Source organism: Berghia stephanieae, chromosome 13 (assembly GCF_034508935.2).
Source record: "Berghia stephanieae isolate SIO BIC M18660-M18661 chromosome 13, UCSD_Bste_1.3, whole genome shotgun sequence".
In the NCBI taxonomy this organism is placed as follows: domain Eukaryota; kingdom Metazoa; phylum Mollusca; class Gastropoda; order Nudibranchia; family Aeolidiidae; genus Berghia; species Berghia stephanieae.
Genome location: NC_088372.1, coordinates 34235101 through 34257600, shown reverse-complemented (window position 1 = coordinate 34257600; position 22500 = coordinate 34235101). Strand labels below are relative to the sequence as shown.

Below are 22500 nucleotides of genomic sequence, written 5' to 3'. Positions count from 1 at the left end.
CACCTTTACTAAGACTTATGACTAACCTTAATAGAAAAAGAAATAACCTCGATCTTGAGCTAACCCTAATAGTAAAAAAAGAATCAAAATGGCGACTGAAATACCTTCATGTGATCAAGTGAATAATATCACTATGAATGCCACGATTTGCTGAAAAATGCCAACACCCACACACACACATGTATACACCACACACAACACACACACACACACAAACACAAACACACACACGGACACACACACACGGACACACACACACACACACACACACACACAAACATACACGCTATTAGAACATACATATCAACACTGATCACAGCTAAATCAACAACACAACGGAAGTAATAATAATACTTGATGTCATAAATAGATGACGCAAATTGACAACTTTTTACAGTGTCAAAATTAGTTGATTTTGGGAGTCAAGTGTCGTCATTGGTACATATTTTATGATATCTGTTTGACTCAACGAACTTTCAAACTGACTTTAAATTATAAAAGGAAATCAAGTTATCGGTTTATCTATCTGTAAAAAATACATTTCTAATTTTCAAATCTTTCAGTAGAGTTGTGCGCCGGATCAATTTTTTTTATTGACTCAAATAAGCACAATGTTCTCCACAATGCTATATTTTTTTCAGAAAGGATAGAATGAAGTTGGCGTCAGTCAGTTCTTTGTTATTGTTTTTTTTTTTTTTTTTTTTTTTTGCCATCCTTGTTAAAAAAATAATTATCACAAAACTGTATTAACCAGATTATAAACGTTTAAGGTTACACATAGTTTTGTGTGTTGGTCTGTGATACTTCCGGATGGCAATGTTGTGAGCTCCTCAGCCAGGGCACACGTAAGGAGCAATGTTTTTCCTTATATTTTCGTCACAGTTCGACGGGCATATTTTTGCATTTTCAAATTTTATAATTTGGTATATTGATGCTATGCGTTTAAGTAAATACTCATATCATCCGCCAGCAAATTAAAGAAACCAACACACAAAACTGTGGGTTACCTTTATCGTTTATCGTCTGATTTATACAAGTTAGTGAGATCTATTTACTAACAGGCTGTTTAAAAATAACCCAAAAAAGCTTAGTGACGTTAATTTCGTTGCTTCTATATATAGACCCGGATGTTGTATCGTTTTTTGTTTTTGCTTTTAAGGGTTTTACGGCGCTTGCAACACAGGTCATATCAGCGGCAGTAAAAAGGAAGAAAATGGGATAGTAAAACGTTCTAGAATTACAATTAAAGCATCCAAGAATAAGGCAGACAAAGGGGAATTGGTTCAAATAGGAAACAAATGTAGATTCCAAGAGCACACTATCAGATTATTTAATTTGAGATCACCTAAAAGTCTCATCCACACACAAGCACAGGCTCTCACTAAGAGGAAAACACTCAAATGTTTACAAATCATATATTGATAGTATGCAGATGACGTCACTCAGGCCTTTGTTATTGTTTTTGCCATCCGCGTTTGTGAGTTGTTCTCACTACACTGTATTAACCAGACTATAAAAGTTCATGGTTACACAGAGTTTGTGTGTTGGTCCGTTATACTTCCGGATGGCAATGTTGTGAACTCCATGGCCAAGCGCATTCTATCTATAATACATAAACAAAACATAATACAGTGCATAACAGAGAGATGATTTACAAGGGGAAAAAGATATCATCTCCCAAAACTATAATTATACATTTGACTGTTTCCCTCCCAGCCAGGGTATCCGGTCAGGGCCAGGACAAAACCAAGTAATCTCATTCCACATATCAGTGCCAGTAAAAAGGAAGAAAATGGGATAGTAAAAAGTTCTAGAATGACAATTAAAGTAACCGAAAAAAGGTAAGACAAAGGGGAATTGGTTCATATAGGAAACATGTGCAGATTCCAAAAGCACATTATCAAAGTAGTACTTAGATTGAGATCACCCAAAGTCTCATCCAGACACGAGCACAGGTCCCCACTAAGAGGAATACAGTCAAGTGTTTTACAAATCATATATAATATAAAAAAAACATAATAGAGTGCATAACAGAGAAATGATTTACAAGAAAAAAAAATATCATCTTCCAAAACTAACTATAAATTTGACTGTTTACCTCTCAGCCATATCTTATGTAATCTTGCTGATGGTTTGGTTGCTTTTAAGGGTTTTACGGCGCTTGCAACGCATTTAGGTTATATCAGCGCCAGTAAAAAGGAAGGAAATGAAATAGTAAATAATTATAGAATTAGAATTAGGAAAATAAATGTGAATCATTGTTACGTGCCATTGACCAACAAATTATGTCATAACGCGGACCAACAGAATTATTGACTACGAGGAAAGAGGAAGCGAGGCCGTCCTAAGGAGACTTGGAGACGTACAGTAGAGAGGGATCTAAAGCAGAGAGGTCTGTCTGTCCCTCGAGATGGCCCCAGGAATAGCTGCTGACAGGACCAGGTGGAGATCCCTTGCAACTCCCCGAGTGATTTGTTTTTGTTTTTGCAACATATTAAGGTCATATCAGCACCAGTAAAAGGGAAGTAAATCGAATAGTAAAAAGTTTTACAATTACAATTAAAGCACCCAAGAAAAGGTAAGACAAAGGGGAATTAGTTCAAATAGTTTGTTTATTTTTAAGGGTTTTACGGCGCTTGCAACACATTAAGGTCATATCAGTGCCAGTAAAAAGGAAGGAAATTGGATAGTAAAAAAAAATTCTAGAATTACGATTAAAGCACACAAGAAAAGGTGAAACAAAGGGGAATTGGTTCAAACAGGAAACAGATCTAGATTCCAAGAGCACACTACCAAAGTACTTAGTCTGTCTCATCCAGACACAAGCACAAGTCCCCATCAAGAGGAATACACTCAAATGTTTTACAAAGCATGTATAATATAAAGAAAGCAATACAGTGCATAACAGAGAGATGATTTACAAGGAAAAAATATCATCTCCCAAAACTAACTAGACATTTAACTGTTTCCCTCTCAACCAGGGTATCCGGCCAGGGTCAGGACAAAAGCAAGTAATCTCATTCCAAGACAAAGACAGAAAGCAAGTTGGAAAACAGATATAAAGGGATAGAAGACACAGTAAGGGTCTCGCTGCTCACTATGGGAGGTCAGGAACCCCACCCAGTAGTTCAAATAGGAAACAGCTGTAGATTCCAAGAGCACACTATCAAAGTACTTAGTTTGAGATCACATAAAAGTCTCATCCAGAACAAGCACAGCTCCATACTAAGAGGAATACACTCAAATATTTACAAAAATTATATGTAGTATGTAAAGAAAACATTATATAGTGCAGAGATGATTTACAAGGAAAAAAATATGATCTCCCAAAACTATACATTTGACTGTTTCCCTCTCAGCAGGGGCATCCGGCCAGAGCCAGGACACAACTAAGTAATCTTATTCCAAGACAAAACATAAAGCATGTCTGAAAGCAGATGTTGGGTGATGGAAGACACGGTAAGGACCTCACCCAGATTGAGTGAGTGAGTAAGTCGGCGATCACCAAAAGAAAGTGAAAGTGAGATTTTGGAAGTGCTCAAGGACACGAACAATGATTCGATTGGTTTTAATATTGAACACAAATCACTGCTTAATAGACATTTAGATAACCACGCCTCTCGGACAGCCATCATAGCCTAAACAATGGCAGTGATTGATTGACACAACAAACTACACGGGATTTACTATTAATGATATAAGTCTAAGTAGAATACCCAATGTTCTACCGCTTGATCAATAGAACCAACATAGAAAACGATGTGTGAATTTAAGTGTTTATAATGTGATCGAGAAAATCGTGTGATAACTGGCCACTCATCTGGTGGTATAAAAACAATAAGAATGATCGGGGAGAGGTCGATTTTATTCACGTTATTAGACAACCAACTATGTTTGTCCGAGCACGTGTGAAGGTATGTCACAAGTTCCAGGCTTTGATTGGCCAAAAATCTACTGGTTAAATTCTTTTGGCGTTCGTCACCTCATATTGTGGAGTCACGATAAAGTGATACAAATTCGAGTTGTTTCACATTCGTGTAAAAGTTGTTGTTTTTTCTTCACAGTTGTTATCCTTGAAAAAAATAATTGGAATTCGAATTCGGCTACTTGAAGGTCATCCAGAAGTCACTGAAGTTCAAATGAATTTAACTACATTTAGCATTTAATAACTGGGAAATTTTCGATATTTTAGAACACCTTTAAAGAACATAAAACTTTATATTGTGTTAAATAATTCGCATGCACAGTTTTGTCAAAATTCCTTTCTATAATTTGTTCGAGTTTGCAGCCCTTTTTAGATCGATAAAACTGTCCCCCTTTTAAAAAGTACTTGAAAATCACAGTTTATTTCGTACCATTCAATAATCAATATTTGCTTGTTTAGATGTCAGTGATAATCGTATACTGTCACAAGCAAAATAAACGATATCCGATTGAGTTATTTCCCATTACAGCACAGTCGCCGCCTAGTGGTGACAAAAAAATGATTTTTGAGTTTGTATTTTTATTTTCGGGGTGGGGGGGGGGGGAGGGGTTGTTATTTTGGGGAGGGGGTGTTGTTGTTGCTTTTTTTCTTGACAGTTTACCAAGGCTCCGAACCGTTACAGAGAAACTCATTAAAAATGGATACATAGGATTTAATTTCAGGCAGTTCGCCAATACAGAACATATGCCACCCATTGTCTGAAAAAAGCATTATGCGAAATGAATCTAAGGCTAAAATGACATTTGTAGATAAACAGATCTAAAATGCGAATTCTTGGTTTTAGCATTTTAAATGCTATATTCATATACATTTTTTACATAGTGCAATATTCGCTAAACGTGCTCAAAGCACTTTATGTTTATGTTTTTAAGCGTTTTACGGCGCTTGCAACACATTAAGGTCATATTAGCGCCAGTAAATAGGACGAATATGGGATAGTAAAAAGTTCTAGAATTACAATTACAGCACAAAAGAAACGGTAAGACAAAGGGGAATTGGTTCAAATAGGAAACAGGTGTAGATTCCAAGAGCACACTATCAAAGTACTTAGATTGAGATCACCTAAAAGTCTCATCCAGACACAAGCACAGGCCCCCACTAAGAGGAATACACTCAAATGTTTATAAATCATATATAATATGTAATCAAAACATAATACAGTGCATAACAGAGATGATTTACAAGGAAAAGATATCATCTCCCAAAACTCTAACTATACATTTGACCATTTCCTTCCCAGCTAGGGTATCCGGCCATGGGCTGGTCAAAAGTAATCTCATTCCAAGACAAAGACAGAAAGCATGTTGGAAACAGATATAGGGGGATAGAAGACACAGTAAGTACCTCCAGCACACTATCAATATATTTAGTTTAAGATCACCTAAATGCCTCACCCAGACACCAGCACAAGATCCCACTAAGGGGAATACACTCAAATGTTTACTTATACATTCAAAATAACAAATATAACAATACATAAGAAAGAGATGATTTACAAGGAAAAAAATATCATCTCCCAAAACACAAACTATGCATTTGCCTGTTTCCCTCCAAGCCACGCACTACGGCCACGGCCAGCGCAAAACCAAGTAATCTCATTCCAAGACAAAGACAGAAAGCATGTTGGAAACTGATATAGGGGGATAGAAGACACAGTAAGTACCTCCAGCACACTATCAATATATTTAGTTTAAGATCACCTAAATGCCTCACCCAGACACCAGCACAAGATCCCACTAAGGGGAATACACTCAAATGTTTACTTATACATTCAAAATAACAAATATAACAATACATAAGAAAGAGATGATTTACAAGGAAAAAATATCATCTCCCAAAACACTAACTATGCATTTGCCTGTTTCCCTCCAAGCCACGCACTACGGCCACGGCCAGCGCAAAACCAAGTAATCTTATTCCAAGACAAAGACAGAAAGCAAATTGGAAAACAGACATAAGGGGATAGAAGACAAAGTAAATGCAACCCTGCTAATATGAGAGGCCATGAACCCCACCCAGCAAAAGGCATGGTTTGTTTTTGTTGTTTTTAAGGGTTGTTTGTTTTTGTTTTCAGGGGTTTTACGGCGCTTGCAACACATTTGTTTGTTTGTTGTTTTCTTTTTTTTCTTTCTTTTTTTTTTTTTGGTTTTTGTTTTTAAGGGTTTTACGGCGCTTGCAAAACATTTAGGTTATATCATCGCCAGTAAAAAGGAAGAAAATTGATAGTAAAAAGTTCTAGAATTATAATTAAAGCACCCAAGAAAATGTAAGACAAAGTAGAATTGGTTCAAATAAGAAACAGGTGTAGATTCCAAGAGCACACTATCAAAGTACTTAGTTTGAGATCACTAAAAGTCTCATCCAGACACAAGCACAGGTCCCCACTAAGAGGAATACATTCAAATGTTTTACAAAACGTATATAATTTAAAGAAAACATAATACAATGCATAACAGAGAGTTGATTTACAAGGAAAAAAAAAGATCATCTCCCAAACACTAACTATATATTATTTGACTGTTTTCCTCCCAGCCAGGGTATCCGACCAGGGCCAGGACAAAACCAAGTAATCTCGTTCCAAGACAAAGACAGAAAGCATGTTGGAAAACAGACATAGGGGGATAGAAGGCACAACATGTACCTCCCTGCCCACTATGGGAGGTAAGGAAATCCACCCAGAATTTAATCTTTAGAAATAAATCAAATGCGATTTCTGCATCGCATTAAAATTATGTAACATTGTTAAAAGGAAAACTTATTCCAGAAGCTATCCCAATAGGGAATGAGATTAGCGGAAGAGTAGCGTCCCTTGATTGGACATCACCCATAGTCAGTGACGTCACCGGCGGAAAAGTTATTAGAGAGAGAACGACATGTTGGTTGTGCGCATGCGTCTCTCGTCCTCGTCCTACATTTTTTTTAAAGAGCACCAAAGTTAATTCAGATATTGATTTCACAAAAGCATTGTTACGCAGCTGTTGGTTTGGTCACAAATGTTTTGTTTCTATTTTAAGGGTTTTACGGCGCTTGCAACGCATTTAGGTTATATCAGCGCCCGTAAAAGGAAGACAATGGGATAGTAAAAAGTTCTAGAATTACAATTGAAGCAGCCAAGAGAAAGTAAGACCTAGGGGAACTGGGATTAAATAGGGATCAAATGTAGATTCCAAGAGCATACCACCAATGTACTTAGTTTGAGATCACCTAAAAGTCTCATCCGGACACAAGCACAAAATCCAACAAAGAGGAATACACTCAAATCCTTACATTATAAATTCAAAATAACAAATATAATAATACATGACAGAGAGATAATTTACCAGGAAAAAAATATCATCTCCCAAAACAATAACTATGCAATTGACTTTTTCCCTCCCAGCCATTGATCAGTGGACATACACAATTCTGAAATGCATCATGTGTGCTGATTTCAATTTTGTGCTCGATTTTGTAAAAAAAAAAAACAAAACCCACTGTTTCGTCTAGTTTCCAAATATGTACATGTCATTGTATTTGTTCCAACGAGAATCGAACTATTAGTGGTAACAAATGTCCAGTTTCTTTTATAAAAGACATTATATGTATATGTATATATATATATATATATATATATATATATATATATATATATTATATATATATATATAATATATATATATATATATACATATATATACATAATATATATACATATATAATATATATATTATATTTATTATATTATATTATATTATATTATATTATATTATATTATATTATATTATATTATATTATATTATATTATATTATATTATATTATATTATATTATATTATATTATATTATCCTCACCTCTTTGGTTGTTTCTTCCTACAATATTGTATTTTGATGGGATCTTCCCACACGGCCACAACCTACACAAAATCCTCAACACAATAAAGATAAGCTATTCATACATGAACAACATCGAAGATGTAATCAACGCAACAACAAGCACATATCTTACCGTGCACTACACATTACGCAACCTAATACAATATACGTTACATAACCAAATAAAACATCCATAACCCCAGAGGCCCCTCCCCCTCACCAACACCACACCCCACTCAGTACACACACACACACACACACACACACACACACATTCACATCACCTGCTATTCTTCGCAAATTGCAGGGTTGATTGTGTGAGAAACGTTTGTTTGTTTTTAATGGGTTTTACGGCGCTTGCAACACATTAAGGTCATATCAGCGCCAGTAAAAATGAAGAAAATGGGATAGTAAAAAGTTCTAGAATTACAATTAAAGCACAAAAGAAAAGGTGAGACAAAGGGGAATTGGTTCAAATAGAGAACAGATGTAGATTTCAAGAGCATACCGTCAAAGTACTTATTTTGAGATCACCTAAAAGTCTCATCCAGACACAAGCACAGGTCCCAACTAAGAGGAATACACTCAAATGTTTACAAATCATATAATAAAAATGTAAACTAAACATAATACAATGCATAACAGAGAGATGATTTACAAGGAAAAAAATAGCATCTCCCAAAACTATACATTCGACTGTTTCCCTCCCAGCCAAGGAACTCCGACCAGGGTCAGGACAAAACTAAGTAATCTCATTCCAAGACAACGACAGGAAACAATTGGAAAACGGGTATGGGGAGATAGAAGACACAGCATGTACCTCCCTGCCCACTATGGGAGGTGTGAGAAACTTTCGGGACAGGAAAATAGTGAGACATAGAGCAGGTTACTAAAGACTAGAGGTGCCTAAATGAGTCAATAAAATGGAGAAAAAAGATAGAGGGAGTAAATGTGACTCATAAATAAGGGAACAACACAAAACAAACGACGTTTCTGCCTTTGGCCCTTTTCAAGTAAACACGATATATATTATATATATATATATATATATATATATATATATATATATATATATTAGATTGTCAGGTCATTGTACTGTGTAAGTCCGTGAACGGGTGACCAAAATCATTGCACGGAGAGGACAATTCTATGTAATGACAGTCTAATCTAATAGAGACAAGTAAAAAAAAAAAATCATAGAACAGAAAAGGCAGATCTGTTACTATGCATATTGTGTCCTAATAAAGTACAAAACAGAGAAGGCCAAAACTGTGTTATACAATATTCAATGCTGGCCGGTTCGGTGACAAATTAAGTAAACACAGAGAAGGCCGAACCTGTGTTATACAATATTCAATGCTGGCCGGTTCGGTGACAAATTAAGTAAACACAGAGAAGGCCGAAACTGTGTTATACAATATTCAATGCTGGCCGGTTCGGTGACAAATTAAGTAAACACAGAGAAGGCCAAAACTGTGTTATACAATATTCAATGCTGGCCGGTTCGGTGACAAATTAAGTAAAACACAGAGAAGGCCGAACCTGTGTTATACAATATTCAATGCTGGCCGGTTCGGTGACAAATTAAGTAAAACACAGAGAAGGCCGAACCTGTGTTATACAATATTCAATGCTGGCCGGTTCGGTGACAAATTAAGTAAACACAGAGAAGGCCAAAACTGTGTTATACAATATTCAATGCTGGCCGGTTCGGTGACAAATTAAGTAAACACAGAGAATGCCAAAACTGTGTTATACAATATTCAATGCTGGCCGGTTCGGTGACAAATTAAGTAAACACAGAGAAGGCCAAATTGTGTTAAACAATATTCAATGCTGGCCGGTTCGATGACAAATTAAGTAAACACAGAGAAGGCCAAAAGTGTGTTATACAATATTCAATGCTGGCCGATTCGTTGACAAATTAAGTAAAACACAGAGAAGGCCAAAACTGTGTTTTACAATATTCAATGCTGGCCGGTTCGGTGACAAATTAAGTAAAACACAGAGTAGGCCAAAACTGTGTTTTACAATATTCAATGCTGGCCGGTTCGGTGACAAATTAAAAAGCGACGTATGCCGTATTATCACATCTCTATAAAAGGGTGTGATAATATAAGGTGCCCGTTAAAAACGTGTTCGGTCAAATATCTATCCAGATATAAAAGTATAGTGTTGGAAATAAAATAAATTTGAGAAGCACGGAAAATAGAAGAGCAAACTTGAAAAAACAAGAAGACAAGATTTTTTTTGCTTGTATTATAATGTCTTTACGTGTTGCTACTGAATAGGCGGTACGTTTTGAGTGGTAAAACCTTTTCATTTAATTTTTGACATTTTCTTATATTTAGATAAAGTTTTAAATCAACAAACTTGTTTAATAATTTAAAGCTATACTTTTGTGTGGACCTCTTTGTAATATCATTAGTCCGATTGTGGCTGGAAATATCTTTATATTTTAATGTCATAAAACCAGTAACATCCCTTAAAAATCCGGGTTTGAGAGTTTCGCCAAGATGAGGGTCATTTAAATCGATCGATATTTGAAGGCCGAGTTTTCTGGGTTTTTTTCTTTTTAAGGGCTTTACGGCGCTTGCAACACATTTAGGTTATATCAGCGCCAGTAAAAATGAAGAAAATGGGATAGTAAAAAGTTCTAGAATTACAATTAAAGCAGCCAAGAAAAGGTAAGACAAAGGGGAATTGGGAACAAATAGGGATCAGATGTAGATTCCAAGAGCATACCACCAATGTACTTAGTTTGAGATAACCTATAAGTCTCATCCGGACACAAGCACAAAATCCAACAAAGAGGAATACACTCAAATGCTTACATAATTCATTCAAAATAACAAATATAATAATACATAACAGAGAGATGATTTACAATGAAAAAATATCATCTCCCAAAACAATAACTATGCATTTGACTGTTTCCCTCCCAGCTAGGACTCCGGCCTTGGCCAGGACAAAACCAAGTAATCTCATTCCAAGACAGAGACACCAGATATAAGAGGATAAAAGACACAGAATCACCTCCCTCTCCCTGCCCACTATGGGAGGTTAGGAACCCCACCCAGGACGAGCTTTCTTGCCAATTTTGAAATGCGTGAGTGCTTCTAGATTTGGCGAGTTTACTGGGTAATACGATTTTTAGCACTTTGATCATCCAACTTAATACCGTTTTAGGACGATTGGCTACAAATGACCAGTACTATTTTTTTAAATGAGCTTTTCATATAGCGCAATATCCACTAAACGTGCTCAAAGTGCTTTACAAGGGGTTCCTGGTCAATAGCAACAGTTAACATTTAGGACAGGACATTTCGCCTGCTAGTCGATATTACAATTTTTTGGGACAGAGACAACCCTGTTAAAGGCCAGGTATTCCTATAAAAAATTGAGCTTTTATATAGCGCAATGTCCACAAAATGTGCTCAAAGCGCTTGACAAGGGGTCCCTGGTCAACAGCAACATTTAACATGTAGGACGGGACATGCCAGATCCGAAAACGAGTGTCATACCACTAGACCACATAGCCGCACATATAACACCTGATTACGGTGAGAGAATGAGAGGAAAGAGCCTTTTCCGAGGCTTGAACCCAGGAACTTCCATCCGAAAGCGAGTGTCATACCGCTAGACCACATAGCCGCACTAAAGTGAAGTCACCCACATATCGTAACAGTTAGGAAATTGCTGGGGCGTAGCGAAACTTTTACATAGAGGCAACGAATCTAATGACCATGCAATTTACCATATTTAACGCCTTGAATATTAATCCTATTACATGCAAATGCACCCACTTGACATCATTAATTTCTATACATTGTATACTATTTTGACTTCTGGGCGGGGTTCCTGGCCCCCCATAGTGGGTAGGATGGTACATACTGCGTCCTCTTTGCCCTTCTATCTGTTTTCCAACATGCTTTTTGTCTTTGTCTTGGAATGAGATTGGCCTGATACCCTTGCTGGTAAGAAAACAGTCAAAGGTATAGTTAGAGTTTTGAGAGATGATATTTTTTTCCTTGTAATTCACCGCTCTGTATTGCTTTGTTTAAATATTATATATGATTTATAAACATTTGAGTGTATCCCTCTTAGTTGGGACCTGTGCTTGTTTCTGGCTGAGTCTTTTATGTGACCTCAAACTAAGTACTTTGATAGTATGCTCTTGGAATCTACATATGTTTCCTATTTGAACCAATTCCCCTTTGTCTTACCTTTTCTTGGATGCTTTAATCGTAATCCTAGAACTTTTTACTATCCCATTTTCTTCCTTCGGCGCTGATATGACCTTAATGTGTTGCAAGCGTCGTGAAACCCTTAAAAAAGAAACAAACTATTTTGACTTATTACTGAAAAGAGACAAACTCTACCAACTTATTCGGCAACATATTCAAAAATTATCTGGCAAGTTACTAGAATTATTCACTTCCTGCTCCTGGATTCCTTCCTTTTCTCTCAACACTATTCAAAACACAGGGCTGCCCTGACTTTCAGTCTAACAACATCCTGATTAAGTAAGTAAATACCATTTTTAAAGTATGATTTTGGCTTTGTTTTATTACTAAATCTACTTTACAAAATCTAATAAAAATGCAATCTTTAACTGTTTCCTGTAAATATGACTTGACTTACTTGACTTAGATGCCTTTCGCGTCTCGACCGAAAGATCGGGTCGCCTTGGCTGTTTCCAGTATTTCCTGTGTGAGGTGTCTCCAATATTGCCGGTCCTCTGCTAGGGTTCTCAGATTTTCAAGGTCCCCTGCCGTTATGAGACTAATGCTTTGTCCAAGTGTTGTGAGGTTTTTGTTTAGGATCACAGGGAGTGTTGTGATCGGTCTTCCTCTGAAAAGGTTCCCGTGTTTTTGGAAGTATCCCGACATGGCTTGGTTTGCTGGTATGTTTTTGTCCCTGCGTAGTATGTGACCGAAAAGTTGCCATCGTTGTTGTAAAATGTCAAGGGAGATTGGTCTTTCTTTTGTGATCTTATAGAGTGATTCATTTGAGATCTTTTTGGGGTATTTGATGTCCAGTACCCTTCTTAGCTGTGTGCGATGGAAGGCATCCAGATGTTCTTCTTCGGATTTTGTCAACGCCCAAGTGCCGCAGTTATACAGAAGTACCGGTTTTACAAGAGCATGGTACAGTTTCAGTTTGGTTTTTCTCTTTATTTTGTCACCTCTAATCCATACATTGGTGAGTTTACTGAGTGCGGCGTTTGATAGCTGTTTTCTTCTTTGTACATCCTCGGTGTCTCCAATTAGTGAGCCGACTTTCTTTGTTCTTTTCCATTCCTCTTTGTTCCTCGATATTGTTGTAAATTCGGTTTTATTGGCATTGACTTGGAGGTTATATTTCATGAGGGTATTTTGTATGATGTCTATATTTGCTGGTGTTGATCCAATAAAATCGACATCATCTGCATAGGCGATTTCTCTAGGGATTGCATTCTCAATATGAGTCGTTGGTTTTGGAATGACTTTTCGAACTTCTTTCAGAGCGTGTTCTAAGTATATTGTGAACAGAATCGGGCTCAGACTATCTCCTTGGGGGTCCCGATGTTACTTTCGAACTGCGTCTGTTTTGTGGCCCCGTATATCCTTGGTTGTATCTTTGTGTTGCTGAGGAGAAATCGGATTATTCGGAGCTCGTCTTCGTCTACTATTTCTGTTAATATCTCCAAAAGTTTTCCTCTGTCGATCGTATCAAAGGCTGCGGACATATCGATTCCGGTTATTGTTATGGATATGTAAATATGAAGATCCCAAAAATGTAAAGGTAGAATCTGGTTTGCCACTCACCATTTTCATTTGTAATGGGGTTAGTTCACGCCGCTTGACAACGGAGAGTGATGTCACGTGACTCCGGCAGTTACCGGCTTAAAATGGCTGCCGAATATAAACAATGAGAGCGACCTCGTGTTTGTTGATATATCTGATTAATAAACTCAAACGCGTGAATTTATTTTCTCTTCATTTTTTTATTTATTTTGTTGTGTGAATAATGTAAATAATTAATTTGAGAGATGTTCCGTTTCTTTTCATCTCCTTTTCATCACAGCCTCCTACTCCCAGTCCTAGATTAGATCGATTCAAAGTATCTCTAAAACAAAATCAAAGTCTACACTCTGTTCACTTGTATTGTTTTTCATGAAAAAAAGGAATATTACATACCATTTTCATAAACTTCGCACTGTGTGTTATAAATCTTAGTACATTTCTGAATGAATTTTCGCAACAGTCAGCTGTTTCAACTCTTCCAACCGCCTCTGACCGCCTTAGCTTTTGATTCATAAGTTGCAGTAAAAACATATCACAATAATGGTTATACATAGATACTGTATTATGACGTATCATTCTTTTATTTTCAAATTATCCATAGGCCTTTGGTTATTTCAAATTAAATTTTACAAAATATCATTAGACGTCTATATTAAAAGACTAAAACTACCATTCCTGATGTTGTTTGTTTTTGTTTTAAAGGGTTTTACAGCGCTTGCAACACATTTAGGTTAGATCAGCGCCAGTAAAAAGGAAGAAAATGGGATAGTAAAAAGTTCTAGAATTACAACTAAAGCACCCAAGAGAAAGTAAGACAAAGGGGAGCTGGGAACAAATAGGGATCAGATGTAAATTTCAAGAGAATATCACCAATGTACTTAGTTTCAGATCACCTATAAGTCTCATCCGGACACAAGCACAAAATCCAACAAAGAGGAATACACTCAAATGCTTACATTTTACATTAAAAATAACAAATATAATAATGCATAACAGAGAGATGATTTGCGAGGAAAAAAATATCATCTCCCAAAACTAACTACACATATGACTGTTTCCCTCCCAGCTAGGGTATCCGGCAAGGGCCCGGACAAAACCAAGTAATCTCATTCCAAGACAAAGAGAGAAAGCAAGTTGGAAAACATATAGAGGCATAGAAGACACAGTATGGACCTCCCTGTCCGCTATGGGAGGTCAGGATCCCCACCCAGCCTTATGAACTTAGCATCCACAGCAAAAGACCATGAACTGTGGAAGGAAATGACATAGATGATTAGAGAGGCAGCCGAGGCGTCCCGATCGGATTATTAGGAAGCAAAAGGCCTTAAGTCAATAAGTCAGCAAGTCATTTATTCATTTATTTATTTATTTATTTATTCATTCATTTTAAAATATTACATGCTCATCTTATATGTAAATGACCTCATACTCAACATTGATACACATATTATATTTACTTTAAAAGAAAAAAAATTCTGCAGTTACAAATATGAAGGATGAATTTGGTTATTCATTTAATGCACTTTCAAATCCTGCCTGAATAAATCTTTATCTATTCGCTTTAAAATATTACAGTAAAACGTTGTATCCCTCCGATTGCCTTTAATCACACCCGATAGTTTAAAAGGGTGCAGAAAAAGCTCTTCCATGCTCCAATATTTATCATACATAGATCTTTTCTCAGTGCCAATTAAGTAGTGCCCTCTAAGATGGTAGATATGATGATCAGCCCGCGGAGTGATACCTGCGATTATGGTGGGCACGAAGAGCTCCTGAAAAACGCCTTTGAAATAGGGCACGAAAAACCGGAAGTCGGCTATCATGTAAGACGGGATATAAAACACATCAGCGTCCATGTAAGCAATACAATTATCACAGTCGCTGCTCATTTGTTGGAGGTTCTGAAGGAACCATCTAACTCTTGTCCCAATTTTGGTATCGTCTTTGAGCGATTTGAGAACACGGATGGATTTCTGAATGGCGGGTTGTCCCGTAGGTTGATTCCAAGGATACCAGCTTTTCCCATGGACGTGTCCGATGGCGTATGTACTGTTTAGGTTTACGACTCTGATGTCTGCCTGAAACCAAGGGAGGTAAAATGGCTGGCTGTAGAGGTTCCAAACATTTAAGATGACGTCATCGCTTAAATATAGATATCCCTCTATGTTGTAGAAATTCATCTCCATCGCTGCGATTGCGCAGTAGTGTCCGAAGCGACCTCGGTTAATTTGAATATCAACAAAGGTAACCGGATTTTCTCTGTGACTTGACAAGTAGCCCTTTTCAAACCATTCCAAGCCTGTAGCACAGTAGACGATATGCTTAAAATGGCGACCGAATGTGAAATCCAGGTGAGAAATCATGGTCATATACTTAGCAGCGTTAAAACTGATGACTAGAACAACTCTGTTGAAAATCTCGGGGTGCCGTTTTGGAATTTTCCCGGAATATTTAGTTCCATTGAAGGAACATAAATCCTGGAATTCGTTTGGAGGAAGAGTTTTTCCCTTTGAGTCCGCCCAATGAAGAGATTTTGCTGGGGTGAAAACAATATTTTCAAGCTTCATCTTATCCTCACTCAAAGGCTTTTTGTTGTAGCTCATGCTGGTTACTCCATATTCTTTCAAGAGCTTTACCCATAAACCTATCATGTTTTCTAACAACGTATTCTTCTTATCTATACTCAATTTATGAACTAATCCAGATTTTACAGCTTTATCAAGACAATGAATAGTATTATTTGGCTTTTTAGAACACCTTGACAATTCCAAAAACTTGTCTGATTTTGCCCATTTTTGAGATCTTTTATATCTTTTCCCTTTGTCCAGGACAACAGCCATTGATCTCTGGACATCGCAAGTAGGGCACTTTACGGATTCTGAATTCCGACTACGATTCATCTTATGGGGCACAAATCCAATGGTGCCATCGATCTCCCAAAGAATTCTTTGGACGAGAAGGGAGAGCACAGCACTGGTTGTGCTGGAGCTTGTTGAAGATTTTGTGCCAGTTGTTTTGAATCTCATGCCGGCAAAGAGCGTCCATGAAGAATTCTTTGGCACGAGAATGTTCTGGAAATCCAAGGCAGCCCAGTGTCCTGGCATTACGAAAGGGATTGGTGCGTTTTGGTCCATGGAGTTCTGAGAATGGAGAAGAGACAAATATTATGATGATTGGATTCTACTGGCTTGTTAAGAAATACTAAAGAAATGGGATACCGAGCTGCTAGTAGCTGTGGTTTGTCAAAAGTAATCAGCAAAAAGGAATATAACAGCTTTAAAAACGAATAAAATACCAAACACGGAGCTTACGGGCTCGAACCCCTACTTCAGCCAACAACAACAACAACAACAACAACAACAACAACAACAACAACAACAACAACAAAACCAAAAAACCCCCCAATAAAACATGACTTTACTTACAAAACCCAGACAACCACCTATTTTGGTTTTTTAACTCTCCTCTTATCATCTATAGGAAAATCATCACATTCGGTACGATACAATCAACATTTTACTTATCCCTATTTCTTTTGTACATAAAACAAAAACTGAAGAAATATTCTGTTCTAGTTTTAAGAACTTGATGCTGTGTGGTATAGCTTGTTATGCAGAAGAAAATTGTGTAAAACACGTACTTATTCCTTTTGAGTTAGGCTTTAAAAATCTATTTTTATGATGACTTTTTGTGGGAAAATCCGGGAAACGGTCGGTAACGAGAGGGTTAAATAATGTATTTGTTTTTTTTAAGGGGATGGGCGGGTCCTCGATTGTCGAAAATCGAGTGAAATATCGATTTTGAGATTTTTTTATTTTTGAAAAGTTTGAAACCTTTGCTACATGAAAATGTGTTTGTTGACTCTCAGATGGGTCAGTTTAGGTCCAAACTGACCTCTTGAAGTCCAAGGGGGTCTGTAAATATAACGTTACAGCCTGGCTTGACAACGAAAAAGCCATATAAACATTAGGCCAATATGAGCATAAAACATCGATAATAATAGGCAAGTTTGGTATCGATAGTTTCGTCTATTTTTGGTCTGTATGAAATGCCCACTGTCAAGGTCTTCGGTCTATCTATATTTAGCCAAGAGCCTTTCCAAAAACCCCTTCTCTGACCCAATTGTGAGGGGTTGACTGATTGTAGTAAAATCGTGAGTAATTGTTGTGACCTTTGCCTTGCTAGCGCTGTTCTCATTAGCTGTTCAAAATAGTCGATGATAACATGACCTGATACTGCTTTCTGAGTGGTTAGCGGGCGAGTCAAAGTTCATACTTTGACCTCACCTTCGCATGCGTCGCATGTAAACATTGTTATTCTGTGTGTGATTTTTCTTCTTCCCGGGGACATAAAAGTTTTGTTTTGTGAAAAGTACCGACACGTACGCAACAAGTATGCCTAGAAAGACTCGAATTGTACGACTTGCAAAATCAGCAGCTCGAACAAGATGGGAACAGTAATATTATTGTGAATTTTTATAGTTAGAATTTGTCACTCCTTCGTAACATGATGCAAAATGAATAAGCGCTGAGGTCTCTAAATGAATGAATGAAGTTACTGTCGAGCTAGACTGAGTATTGGTTGTAAACGAATGAGCGAGAGGTTTGTTATGCACTTGAGAACCATAGAGAGAGAGAGAGAGAGAGAGAGAGAGAGAGAGAGAGAGAGAGAGAGAGAGAGAGCGCAAAATCCACTAACTGTGCTCAAAACGCTTTACAAAGGGTCCCTGACCGACAGCAACACGTAAAATGTAGAGCAAGACATGACGCCTGTTAGGCGATATTACAATTTTTCCGACAGCGACAGCACTGTTGACGGCTAAGTACTCATTTTACATCCGAATACGGTGAGAGAACGGGAGTAAATAGTCTTTTCCAAGGACTCAACTATGCGCTGAACCAGGCTCGAAACCAGGACCTTCCGATCCGAAAGCGAGTGTCATACCAAAAGACCATAGCCGCTCATAGCTCAGATAGATAGATAGATAGATAGAGAGAGAGAGAGAGAGAGAGAGAGAGAGAGAGAGAGTGTGTGTGTGTGTGTGTGTGTGTGTGTACGTACGTGTGTGTGTGTGTGTGTGTGTGAAGCCGAGAAAAGGCAAGGCAGGAACAGGAGGCTGAAGAGGGAGGGCCTGCACATCAAGCAGGGTCATTTTGACCCATGAATGCATGATCTTGTCTGAGTTTCCTGTGCTTGAAACTTTGAATGCGTTTTTCTCTGTTTGTGCTTTTTCTACATATATTTTGCTACTCTTCCTTTATTTGTAAACATTTTTGAATGATTTTTCGCATGTGCATACAGTATTACTAGCTTCATAAAACTGAGCATTTGTATTTCAGATTTATTTTATAAATTTTGCGTAAATGTGGGTCAAAATTGATGAACTTTGAAAATCAATAAAAATAATACTATTGTAGATATTAGAAAACCGATGCTTAGCCCAAAAGAATGGCTCAAATACTACTTGTGTACCTATTTTCATGTCAATAACTTGTCATTTGGCGAAGCCTTAGCATTTTGAAAACTACTTCATTATAGGGTATCAAATTTCAAAATGGCGGCGTTACCATGGTAACCAAAAACTGAAATTTAGGTTTTCAATGTTTTTTCCTCTAATTAGGATGTACATAACCTAAAATTACCACTAAAAGTCAGCTACTTATTACATTTTAGAATTTCGCCTTCAGGACCCGCCCATCCCCTTTATGGTTTTACGGCGCTTGCAACACATTTAGGTCATATCAGCGGCAGTAAAAAGGATGAAAGTTGGATAGTAAAAAGTTCTAGATGTAGAATTAAAAGGACTAAAGGAAAAAGTAAGATAACTGTGAATGGTTCAAATATGGAACAGATGTATATTCCAAGATCAGAGCACACTATCAGTTTACTTAGTGTGAGATCACCTAAAAGTTTCAAGACACCAGCACAAGATCCCACTAAGAGGAATACACTCAAATGTTTACAAAGCATATGTTAATTTTTTTTAATCAGTACATAACAGAGATGATTTACAAGGAAAAAAAATGCCTCCCAAAACTATAACTATAGATTCGACTGTTTCCCTCCCAGTCAAGGACTTCGGCCAGGGTCAGGACAAAACTCGGATCCAATTGACCTGGCCGAGAGGTGTTTGTTTTGTTTTTAAGGGTTTTACGGCGCTTGCAACACAATTAGGTCATATCAGCGCCAGTAAAAAGGAAGACAATGGGATAGTGAAAAGTTCTAGAATTACAATTAGAGCACCCAAGAGAAAGTAAAACAAAGGGGAACGGGGAACAAATATGGATCAGATGTAGATTCCAAGTGCATACCATCGATGTACTGAGTTTGAGATCACCTATAAGAAACATCCGGACACAAACCCAAAATCCAACAAAGAGTAATACACTCAAATATAATAATACATAACGGAGAGATGATTTACAAGGAAAAAAAATGTTATCTCCCACAACAATAACCATGCATTTGACTGTTTCCCTCCCAGCCAGGACTCCGGCTTTCAAACTTACTACCAATCATGCGCCCCTTTACTCTCGACAATTGTGAGGACCAAACGAGGCTGACTAACAAACCCCGCGAACTCTCTATACAAATTACTTAAAACATAAATTGCGCTATATTAAAAAAAAGAACACCATTTTCATTACCTCCCAATTTGAATCCAACCCTTGTCTCTGACAATTGTCCACTAGCTGGTACAGTGATGAAGCTGGAATTGGTCTCAGGACGTAGCGACTCTGTTCCTTCAACGGTTTCTTTCCATTCCAAGTGAATGTGTCCATGAAATGACCACAAGGTTGGAAGATACTGGCCGGTCCATCGTACACCATGCCCTTCTCCGGCTGTATGGATAGATTACAGTTAAAGGGCCGATTAAACTTGAGCGTTTAAAATAGCGTAATATCCACTTAAGCTGTTCAAAGCGCTTTATAAAAGGGTCCCCAGCTAATAGCAACACTTAGCATTTAGGACGAGACATGACGCCTGTCAGGCGAGGCGATATTACAATTTTTCGGATAGAGACGACGCCGTTAGCAGCCATGTACTCATTTTACACATGAGTACGGAGAGATAATGTGAGTAAAGAGTCTTTTCCAGGACTCGACTATGCGCCGCTTTAGAGCATAGATTAAAGATTATTGTCTTCCTTTTGGGGGGATTTCAAGTTTTATGTGTCCTAATCTCTACATATTGATGAAACTAGAGCAAATGATGATGATGATGGTGATGATATTGATGGTACAGCTATATTATGATTATGGTGGTTTTGTTAATTAATAACTATGTTTTAGCTCACATTTCGATTTATGTTCTGAAAATGCAAACTGCCTAAGATCATAAACTTTGAATTGAATTGAATTGTACAGAAAAGTAGTCCTTCAGAGACATTCAGCCCATGGAACCGGAGTTTATCCTGGCTTCTATAACGTGAAACGGACAATAGCAATTGCTTGCTACTTTTTGGATAGGACGCCAGTCTATCGTCTATCGCAAAGTACTTTCAGCCGGGTCTAATGGACCCAGATACCCAACCACTGCTGGATGGAGAGATGGGTATGGGGGGAGGGGGGGGGGGGTTAAGAAAAAATCTCGACTGCACCCGGGATCGATCTTGGTCCCTTTTGCATGTGAAGCAAGCGCTCTACCAACTGAGCTAATGGGACCCCCAGAATTGCACATAAAATAAAGACTAATAGGCTTCAACAGTCATGACGTCACTTCCCTCGTAATGACGCATAGTAACTCAGTAACTGGCCAAGTACTCATTATACATCTTGATTACGATGTGAGAATGTGAGTAAAGAGCCTTTTCCAAAGCAAGGACTCAACTAGGCGCCGAGCAAGGCTCGAACCCGGGACCTTCCGATCCGAAAGCGAGTGTCATACCACAGGACCGCATTCGCATAGCCGCACAGACGTAAGAATTTGTATCTATTATTCTCCACCATGACGAAGAAAAATCAACCTCAATTTTGATATGTGTAACTATAGAAGGAATGCAGTTAACGTCACTCAACTATTTGTTATTGTTTTTTTTTATATACAACTGTTGGCTGGTTGGTTTTCATCAACTACTGTCAACCAGACTAATAGACCTAAACGGTTACACATGATTTTGTGTGGTGGTACCTAATATTGTGGCTGGTTGAGGTTGTGAGTATTTTACCTAAACCCATAGCATCAATAAATTTCTAGTATGATTTTTTTTTTTTTTTGCTCATGCCGGCATAATACCCTTTTGATACGATGCGTCACTCTTGTAATTTCTTACGTGACTCATAATGATCCGGGTCAAGGTCTCAAAGGGGACACGAGTCCGTTTATCGGTGACGTAGATCCAAGGGGCGTTACTCTCGTAGGCAAAAATCGAAGCGGCCATTTTGGAAATGACAGTCGACAGAGTTGTGGAATCGGAAACGTTCACGTCTGACGTGACAATGTGGCGTATCTGTTCCAGAATATTCCACGCCGCAGAAGATTTAGAAAACGCCATGCAGTTCGGACACGTTTTTATCTGTGCGTCGTCGGGATTATTGACGACAAATGTAGACCAACCTTTAGGGATTTCGTTTAAAAACTCTAAGCTTCCAGAATAATCTTCACTGTCAAAAATTACAAATTTGTCAAACCCCGAAGGATCCACGTGAGTAAAAGGTTCTATTTCTTTCCAATAACCTCCATTTGTGTAGAGGTTTTCTATCTGAATTTCATCTCTATACACAATTTTCTCCACAATGATAGAGTTTTGGCGAGCGTCCAATAAAGTACGAGTTACATAGCCTTCTTGGTAAATTATAACGACGATACAGGCGGCCAAGAGAAGATAGACAAAACGTTGCATTCTCCCTCGTACAGATCTTTGGAGATACATCTT

General features: G+C 37.7%; 2 protein-coding genes across 3 annotated transcripts in view; both read right to left on the bottom strand.

Moving 5' to 3' along the window:
* The window catches only part of LOC144958822 (uncharacterized), a 26568-nt gene extending 18601 nt beyond the window's left edge, over nucleotides 1–7967 (bottom strand). Inside the window, exon 1 of the mRNA XM_078891039.1 lies at nucleotides 7816–7967. The gene's annotated coding sequence lies outside the window, so the exon portion shown is untranslated. The remainder of the gene's footprint in view (nucleotides 1–7815) is intronic.
* Nucleotides 7968–14961: 6994 nt separating this feature from the next.
* LOC144958565 (uncharacterized) overlaps nucleotides 14962–22500 on the bottom strand; it is a 28639-nt gene continuing 21100 nt past the window's right edge. For both annotated transcript variants that reach the window (XM_078890630.1, XM_078890629.1), the window contains 3 exons: nucleotides 21898–22500; nucleotides 20273–20467; nucleotides 14962–16765 (listed from right to left, as the gene is read on the bottom strand). The exon at nucleotides 21898–22500 is cut by the window's right edge and continues 74 nt beyond it. In XM_078890630.1, coding sequence (XP_078746756.1) covers nucleotides 15140–16765; nucleotides 20273–20467; nucleotides 21898–22500 — 2424 coding nt within the window. In that variant the 3' untranslated portion in view covers nucleotides 14962–15139. The remainder of the gene's footprint in view (nucleotides 16766–20272; nucleotides 20468–21897) is intronic.